Below are 9,846 nucleotides of genomic sequence, written 5' to 3'. Positions count from 1 at the left end.
GCTAATGGGCTTGTGCACTCACCAGAAAGACAGAGAGAAACAGAGAGATAGAATGGGAGAAATCACTCCCTAGGGGGGATGGCCACGCCACAATCCCTTCTTCTCAATTCTCTCGGGATCTTGGGCAAACATGCACACGCACGCGGCGTGAGTTTAAGCCACCGGGTCCGGGACTCAAACCGTGGTCGACTACGTGGGAGTTCAGCGACATAGCCATTACACTAACTGCTGGTCCCAATAAACACATATTTTAATTCTACTTTTTCCCCATGAACTTTATGAAGTATCCTAATACATGAGAGTTCTCTGAACTATTCTCACAACTTCTCTGTAGGTTTATAATTATTTTAAAATAAATTCTTATAAAACTAGCTTTGATTCTGTTTCCCCTCCATTATTACTAGATCTCCATTCCTACCCATTTACAGAAATTCTGAAATGTGAATACAGTTCCCTTTTTAACTCCAGTACACTGAGACAGACTTACATGCTACCAAACCCAATGACTTCTTCTTGGTCTCATCTTAATTTCTTCACAGTGCTGAACACAGGTGATCAGTCTTTAAACTTAGTTTGTGGTACCACAACTCCCTTTTATTTCACTGACTGCTCACTGCTGGTCTCCTTTCCTGGCTTCCCCATGGCTAAATATCTTTGGTCCCCTTCTTTTTTTAATCTCAATCTAATCCAATCTGTGCCACCAGGGCTGGCAGATAGCATTGTGGTTAAGATGCTGGACTCCCACATGGCCAACCACGGTTCAAGGGTTCAAGTCCTGGACCCAGTGACTTGCTTTCTCACTTTCTCTGGTCAAATTTAAAATAATAATAATAATAATGATAATTAAAATTAAATAAATAATTCATTTTAAAAAATACCACTCTTGGGACCAGCAGATGGCATAATGGTTACATCATTGGATTCCCATGTAGTTGACTGTGGGTTGAGTACTGGACCTGGTGGCTTAAAACTTATGCCAAGTATAGGTGCATGCGTGCCAAAAATCCTGAGAGGAGAATGGGGGAGAAGGGACTATGGTATGGCCATCCCCTGGGCTGGGGAAGGGTGACTTCCCGCAATCTCTCTCTCTGGGAAGCGCACACGCCCTATAGCAAAAATCTCTCTCTCTCTCTCTCTCTCTCTCTCTCTCCAAATAAATAAATAAATAAATACCACCCTGAATTCCAGACCTAAATATCCAATGTCTTCTAAGACGTATCCATTTGTTTCATAAAAGGCATCTCAAACTTTGCTGTCTGAAATAGAATTCCTAATTCTTCTATCCTACTCAAGTGTGCTCTTCCTCCAGTTGCCTAATATCACTAAATAATATTAAATGTTTCACCCAGTTGTTCAGGTCAAAATACTAAGGAGTAATCCTTAACTTTCCTATATGCAACATCCAAGCCATCAGCCAGTGCTGTCAAAATATATCATCAAAATATACCTTCAAATTACACTCCATAGCTGACCACTTCTTACCCCCTCCACTGTACATCCTAGTCCACAGCACGTTCTACAAGAATGAGGTCTCATTCAATGTATTTCCCTGCCAACAATAATATTGTTAAACCTGAAATTAAATCATGCCCTTTCCCCCACCTCCCTATCAATAAAAACCTCCCAATGATTTCCTATCCTGCTTAACATAAAATGATACTCATTTTTATAGCCTCCAAAGCTGTGTCTAGTCTGGACCCCTGCCTATCTCTCTGAACCCATCTCCCAGAAGTCTCCATCCCTTTGTTCACTGCGTTCCATTCACATTGGTTTCCTTACAGTTCCTGATCATACTAAAGCTTTCCCAATAACTCTACCCCCTGTGACTGAATCACCTCCCAAAGTCCTCATCTCCAAATACTATCACCTTAGGGGTTAGGATTTCAACATAAGAATTTTGAGGACACATATTCTAACCACTGCAGGGCTTTATATTGCAGGGAAATATATTGTACGAGACCACATTCTTATAGAACATGCTGTGGACTAGGATGGACAGTGGAGGAGGTAAGAAGTGGTCAGGTATGGACATATTTTGAAGGTATATTTTGGAGAAATAACAGAGACTATCTTGATTTAGCAAAGGCTTATGCTGGCTACTATTGTATTGAGAAAATATTGCTGGGAAGGGCCAGGAGAGAATAGGTAGACTAGGTAGTAACCTATTTCAGTAATCTTTTTTTTTTTTTGGAGAGGTTTTTGCTATAGAGCTCGTGCGCTCACCAGACAGAGAGAGACAGAGACAGAAAGCGAGAAACCCCCCCGCCACAATCCCTTTTCCTCCATTCTCCTCTAGGGATTGCAGTGCAGCAATCCCTTCTCCATTCTCCCCTCGGGATCTTGGGCACGCACGCACATGCGCCCAGCGTGAGTTTAAGCCACTGGGTCCAGGACGTGAACCGCGGTCGACTACATGGAAGTTCAGTGACATAGCCATTACGCTAACTGCTGGTACCTCAGTAATCTTAAAGAATAGGATAGTAGTGACTTGCACCGGGGTAGTACTGGGGTGGGGGTGGGGGGGAGTAGAGCATGAGGCATATTCGAATTTTTTATGTATTTTGATGATACAGAAAACAGATTGTTCTAAAAGAATGGATTTGAAGTGACAAGAATAACTCCAAGATTTTGGCCTAAGTTAAAAAAGGATGGAGTTGTCAGTAAGAGAAAAAGGGAAGTCTGTAGATAGAGTAGGCGTTGGGGAGGAAGTTGAGTAGTTTAGTTTTAAAAATGTTGAGTTTTTGTCTATTATTAGACATTTAAGTAGAGATGTTGAATATCAGGCAGTTGTACATACAAGACTGGAATTTGGGAGAAAGCCTACAGATCTAAATTTGGGCATCGCTGCCACGAGACTAAATGACATTACCAATAGAATGTGGATAGAAAAAGGCAAAAACAAAACAAATAAAAAATCCCTAAGGACTGAGTGAGACCTGAGGCTCTCTAACATTAAGCTCTCCTTGAAAAGAAAGGCACACACACACACACACACACATACAAACTACAAAGAGACAGAAAGTGGGGAAGGGAAAAGGACACTTAAAGGTATGAACCTCATTTTGAAGAGAGGGAGAGTAAACCGACTAAGATAATACAGTATGATCACCAACCATCAGTAGGGGTGAACTCACTTGAGGTTTGGGGTCATGTGTGATTTTTTTTTTTTCTGTATTCAGTTAAAAACAAAAACAAAAACAGACAGTTGGTTTTTCCTAGGGCTCTGGTTTTATAAACAAGCAAAGGGGCAGGAATAGGTTCCAAAGGAGTAACTGAAATGACTAACCATGGGATTTAAGATGAATAAATTCCATGTAAAAGGGAATGAAAACAAGAGTTTAAGTGGAGGGGAACAGTAATAAGAACAACTGCAGAGTCCAAGGTGTCAAAAGATAGTTGGGATTAAGGCATGAGGAATGACACGCAAAAAAGGAAGTAGTGGTCACACAACCAAACACACAGAGTGGTAACTATGGAGGGACTGCAGTTATTGACAATGCAAAGTGTGATTGTAGGAATGAGTGCGAAGGTAGATGGCAAGAATAGTAGGAGTGTAGAAAACAAAAAATTGGGTATTGAGGATCAATTAGGTATCTCTGTGTCAAATTCAATTTGAAGACTGAAATGGTATTGGAGAGAGGGACAGTAAACTTTTATGACATAGTCCAAAGCTGAGAATTTTTAGGGAAAAGGAAGAGAGAATGTTTTGAAAAGAGTAATGCACGTACCTTTCCCACCTCTAGGAACAGTGGTAAGGAAAATTACAGGAAAAAAGCACCAACCAACCAGCCACAGCTGCAGAGGGGAAGGGAGTCAGGTTCCATCAGAGCAAGAAAATGATGTGAATATTTAAGAATAAGGTGAAGCTTGGATTTTGCAGATAGAGGACCGTAAATTCCAGAGATCACAGTAGAAAGGTATGAAGAGTAACGGTGGGGGGGAGTCAAAAAAAAAGAAGAAAAGAAAAAAGAAAAAGTATGAACCTTTTATAAATGGAATACAAGAGTGACATGGATGTCTGGAGATCCTGTGGTTACTGACAAAGACACCCAAACACACATGACTTTTGATATACTCATGTATTTTTCTAAGAAATGGGAGGGGACCAGCAGTTAGCATAATGGCTATGTCGCTGGACTCCCATGTAGTCGACCATGGTTCTTGTCCCAGACCCGGTGGCTTAAAACTCACGCCGGGCGCGTGTGCATGTGTGCCCAAGATCCTGAGAGGAGAATGGAGGAGAAGGGACTGCAGGGTGGCCATCGCCCCTGGGGGGTGATTTCTTGCTTTCTGTTTCTCTGTCTCTCTGTGTCTGGCAAGCACACGTGCCCTATAGCAAAAACCTCTAAAAAAAAAAAAAAGAAAAAGAAAAAGAAAAAGAAATGTAAACTGCTAAGCCAAAATGTTTTACTTTAAAATAGCTGTACTGATTTATTCAATGCATTCGTTTTCCTACAACCATACACACTAGCAAACCTTTTCACTATTGCCAGGATGATGAGCTTATGGTAAAAACTTTACTGCATGGGGCCAGCAGATGGTGTAGTGGTTATGTCACTGGACTCACATGGCTGACTGCGATTCAGGGCTCGAGTGCCAAACCCAGTGGCTTAAAATTCACACCAGGTGTATGTGTGTGAGTGCCCAAGATCCCAGGAAGAGAATAGAGAAGGAGGGATTGTGGCATGGCCTTCCCCCTGGGAAGTGATTTCCCATTTTCTCTCTCACTGTCTCCCTCTCTCTAATGAGCACATATACCCTCTATGGCAAAAACCTCTAAAAAAAAAAAGAAGAAGAAGAAGAAGAAGAGGAGGAGGAGGAGGAGGAGGAAGAGGAAGAAGAAGAGGAAGAAGAGGAAGAAGAGGAAGAGGAAGAAGAGGAAGAAGAGGAAGAGCAAGGGGAAGAAGAGGAAGAGGAAGAAGAGGAAGAAGAAGAGGAAGAAAAGGAAGAATAAGAGGAAGAAGAGGAAGAAGAGGAAGAAGAAGAGGAAGAAGAGGAAGAAGAAGAGGAAGAAGAGGAGGAAGAAGAGGAAGAAGAGGAAGAAGAGGAAGAGGAAGAAGAAGAAGAAGAAAAACTTTGCTACTTTACATTATCTGCTGGTGAGGTACAACATTATGTCATGTTTACTGGTCAGCTGTATTTGCCCTTCTGTGAATTTACCCATTTTAAAAATTGAGTTGTCTTCCCTTTCCTTACTGATTTTTAGTGCTTAAAATTCTATTTTATTCTGTTCTTAATGATTCACACAAGTCAATATTCTGAGTTCCTTATTTCAAATCTTTCAATGACTCATGCAAAAGAAACACAAACTCAATAGATTCTCTTTACCCCAAATCCCTCTGTACTGTATGTTAGAAGTTGTCTGGACACGGGCTGGCAGGAAGCATGGGTTAAGGTGCTGGACTCTCACATGGCTGACCACGGTTTGAATCTTGGACCTAGTGGCTTGCTTTCTCACTTTCCCTTTCTTTGTTTCTTCCTATCTCCCTCTGGTCAATTTTTAAAAACATAATGATAATAATAATAAATAAAATTAAATGATTTTTTAAAAGTTGTCCAGAAATGACACACTTACTTGCTATCTACAAATTTAGCATAATCTACAAGGTATAATAGAAAGTATTTATTACCTTTCCCTTAACAGAAAAAATGTGAGGGCCATTTTAGGATCCCTGAACCACTTATAGTGCCAAGAACCTGGTAGATTCTTCTTTGTTCACATATTCACTGAAATGCAGCTCCTATTTTCCAAAATGCCCCCCCACCCATTCTCTCCACTCTCTCCAAGGAATCTATCACTAGCTCTCTTTGGTGCCTTTCACAGATTTGCATCAAAAGCTGTAACTATACTCATTGACATAACTCTTTCTCTTCACTAATATGTAAATTTCTTGAAGATGGGAGATAATTCCGAACCTAATAAATGGTACACAAAGTAATTCATGGTTTGCCATCTTTCTCATCATTCTCCTGTTCTTCTAAGCTCTGGCTGAAATAAATGTATATGTTTATATCAGCAAATGTTTTCCAAAAACATAATTTCTAATGGTTTGATAAATTTCAATGGTTCTATAATTTTATGTTCTTTTCTTAAAGTTTTGGTGGATACCACCTACTCCTAAATCATTCATTTAGTATATTTACAGTTTACTGAAAATTTTTCTAATGCCTTCCTTAGTAAAAAAAAAAAAAAAAAGGCAATGAAATCTTGTCCTTTCTGGAGTCAGCCTTTCATCTATGGTAGTAGCTTATGCACCTAGGATAATCATTTTATTAATGGCTTCATAGATGGCTGTAAAATGCCTTTCAAGTGTGTGTGTGTGTGTTTGCTTTAATTTTCAGTACAAAAGTAATCCCAGATACCTTGTAGGCAGTTTTATTCTCCTTATCTGGAACACATCTTTAAAATTTTTTTTCTTTTGCTTGTTTTCCCCATTAAGACATTTGTTTTAATTTACCAGGGGTTTTACAAGTATATTATTCAATTTAGTTATTGAATGGCTTTTACATTTCTCAGTAGGGCACATGTGGTCATAGGAGGGGGAAAGAGAGAGAGAGAGACAGTGAGAGGGAAAGTGAGAAATCATGTGGGGGGAGGGGAAGGGCTGTGCTGCAACCCCTTCTTCTCCACTCTCCTCACCTGTGCCCTGTGTATTTCATGCTACCAGGTCCAGGACTCAAACTGCAGTGGACCATGTGGGAGTCTAGTGACTTAACTGCTATGCCATCTGCTGTTCCCTACATTTCTCTTAGCCCCCAGATTTATTCAAATTAGATAGATTTCTTTGGCTTTTTTTTTTTTATTTATATTGAAATCATTACTAAAGGTACTGAAACCACAAATACTTGTGTACTTGCTGCTTTCATTATCGTTATCTCTCATCTTCATTTTAGAATCCAGATTTATATATTTGTTACCAATTATATCTGATACAGGTAAGGATTTTTCAAAATTTTTCTTTTCTAAAATATATGTGGAAAGTTAAGAGCTGTCTGGCTGAACTTTGTAACTTACCCATACATTTCTAGCCCCATTTAACTATCTTAATAATGAAGTCTGTAATCTACAGTTACCTTATAATATTCTGAATATGTATATTACATAAAAGTGTACAAATAAAAGAGCATGAGGCAGATTCAGATTGAGGCTTGAACACTATTGAGTTCTTGGACAAAGTACTTATGCATCAGTAAAATGAAAGTAATTCCCATGAATAACACAGGGCTATAATAAATAAAATAATGTAGGTAAAATGTATGTTAAATGCCTAGGAATAATGCCTAGTGAATTATAAGAAAAGAATGTTAATTCACTCTCTTCCCTATCCTAAACCATAGGGTTCAACAAATACTGTGTAGCCTCAATTTATTTTATGCACATTATTAAATTCTATGAAGTAAAGGCAATTTAACATTATGGACCATGAGTATTTGGATGTTTAAACACTTTAGCCCAATATTTTTATTTTGGGGACTCTACATTAATGAAATAATTTATAATGCAGAAACTGTTTTGTGTACAAGGATACTCATTGCAGTGTTACCTTTAGCTGCAAATAATTTTAAACTTTAATTATTGGAAATTCATAGAAACATGCAGGCACTTTAAAAATGCTGATTAAAATAATTCAGTAAAGTAAAAAAACATTTCTGGTGCTAGGTGAAAAAAAGCAGAATATAAAATTATTTGTATAGTAAAGTTGCAACTATGTAAAAATCAAATGAACTTAAAAAAAAATTAAAAGGAAAAATGCACCAAAGGGTTTATAGTAGTTATTATAAAAGGCTTACATAGGTGATTTTTATTATTTTATAGTTATTTTCTACAGTCCTCTAAGATAATTAACAATGATAATAACTTTGATGATAATAGCATTTATGGACCACTTACTACATTCCAGGACCAGTTCTAAGAGCTTACCGTATTAACTCATTTAATCCTCATAACACTAAGAGATGAAAAAACTGAGGCACGGTGAGATTAAGTAATTTGCCCAAGGTCACACAGACAATTATTAGAAGAGAAAATTTTGAATCCTAGCAGTCTAGCTTGAGAACCCCTGCTCCTAACCTCCAAATTACACTCAAAATTTTGCTTAGTTTTAAAAATTTGAAAAGGCATCTATCACAACTGCAGGTTTGGATCCCCAGGTAGTACTGAAAACATGCCAGGTGCATGCATGTGTAACCAGCTGAAGGGTTATACGAAAAGGAGATCGCAGCATGATGAGACCCTGTAGAGACTGCTTTTCTCTTTTCTCTCCCCCCCTCGCTCAAGCACATGCCCTATCATGACTAAAAATAAACTTTTTTTTTAAACCTTGTGGTCTTCAGTTATCAGCTTTCTTTCAGTAATGAGTTAAAATACTTGCTCTGCTATCTAGTGCCTTTTTGAAATAAGTTATAGCCACCAATCCTATATGGGTTCTATCTACTCTAGAAAATTCCAAGACAAATCTGCATCCCCACTTCCGGTTTCAATATTTTATTTGACCATTGAGACTTTGGACATTATTACTTACTATATCAACTGACAGTATTTCAAAGAATCCTACTTAGTATGGAGCAATCCAATCAAATTTGGCTTCTAAAACATCTCCTACGCCAATACTCACTCTACAAACCACTTTTGCAAACGTCTGTTTTCCGTTGTGAAGTCTATCCTCTCTACACCCCAAGAGATGTTTCCAAATACTATTACAACACACATCCTGCATTTAAAAAAAATTATTTTCCTTAGGGTTGAAAAGAAAATAAGTAACACTTATGCCCTCATCTTTTAAGTCATCATTGTTTCAAAGCAGGACTGTTATTAAGCTTAATATAACTGTCAAAATCAATTTGTGGATAGCCTCCAATTTCAAATTTCTGCATTTATTTATCTGCACTGATTAGTGATTAAGATATCGAACTTGAACCGTAAGCAATCTCTGCAAAATCTGGCTGATTTTAAAAATTGGTAAACAATACGTGATCGTTTCTAAAGGAAGAAAGCCATTCCCAAAACAGTTTGATTGTGGTGGCAGGTCTGCTCCTCAGCAGCAATTCCCTGCTGCGTATACGCGTGGGAGTGGAAGCAGAAGCGCAAAAACCACAAACCTAAGCAAAACCCATAGTTATAAACATTAAAATTACGTAAACATGTCAGGAAGCCATGAGGCCCCAGGGGGAAAGAACAGCCTAGAGAGAGATCAGCCCAAAGAATGCAGGGAGGTGTGTGCGGACCCGGGACCCCCGGCAGAGGGGCCGGGGAGGGACAAAGACCGGCCCTCTCCCGCAGAGCCCGACGGCGCCCGGTCCGGCGGGAAGCAGCCGTCCCGGGGCAGCGAACTGGCGCACCCAAGGGCCCGCAAGGGCCGCTGCTTAGTCAGCGGGGGGCGAAAGCCTCCGCGGGTAACAGAGCCTCCTCCCTTCCCACCGCCCCAACCCGTCCAGGTCCTGCCCACGAACACCTGAGGAGCCTCCGCCGCCTGTCCCCTACCCAGTCCCTCACGGCGCCCTGGGCGGCAGCTGTTGGGCTTAGACCCCGCCGCCAGGCTCCAAACGGCCAAGCGGGCATCGGAGGGCGGCGAGCCCGACGCCTCTGCCCGCAGCACATCAGGAAGCATCGGGATTCCCTGCCTGGGCTCCTGGTCCTCCAGTTCGGGCCGCGCACCCTTATGCCACCTACCCGATCCCACACCATCCCAGAGGCCTCGGGCACTCGGGCCTTCTGCCGAAGCGGCGCTGCCTCCTGTCCGGAGCCTGAAATGGCTGCGGAACAAAGAGAATCTGGGCTCCAGCGAGCGCCGGCCCGATTGGCCGAGGGGCGGGGCTCGCCGCAAGGACGGTCCGCGGGTTGGCCCC

The 9,846-nt window shown here is 40.7% G+C and overlaps 1 protein-coding gene across 1 annotated transcript in view; it reads right to left on the bottom strand.

Moving 5' to 3' along the window:
* Positions 1 to 9,785, bottom strand: part of TNPO1 (transportin 1) — a 104,816-nt gene extending 95,031 nt beyond the window's left edge. The window contains exon 1 of the mRNA XM_006168347.3: positions 9,671 to 9,785. Within this exon, the coding sequence (XP_006168409.1) occupies positions 9,671 to 9,685 (15 nt within the window). The 5' untranslated portion in view covers positions 9,686 to 9,785. The remainder of the gene's footprint in view (positions 1 to 9,670) is intronic.
* Between the last annotated feature and the right edge of the window lie 61 nt (positions 9,786 to 9,846).

This window comes from Tupaia chinensis, unplaced genomic scaffold (genome assembly GCF_000334495.1).
Source record: "Tupaia chinensis unplaced genomic scaffold, TupChi_1.0 Scaffold145717_1, whole genome shotgun sequence".
NCBI lineage: Eukaryota > Metazoa > Chordata > Mammalia > Scandentia > Tupaiidae > Tupaia > Tupaia belangeri.
Note: the sequence above shows the minus strand (reverse complement) of the source record. Positions and strands in the feature narration are given on the sequence as shown.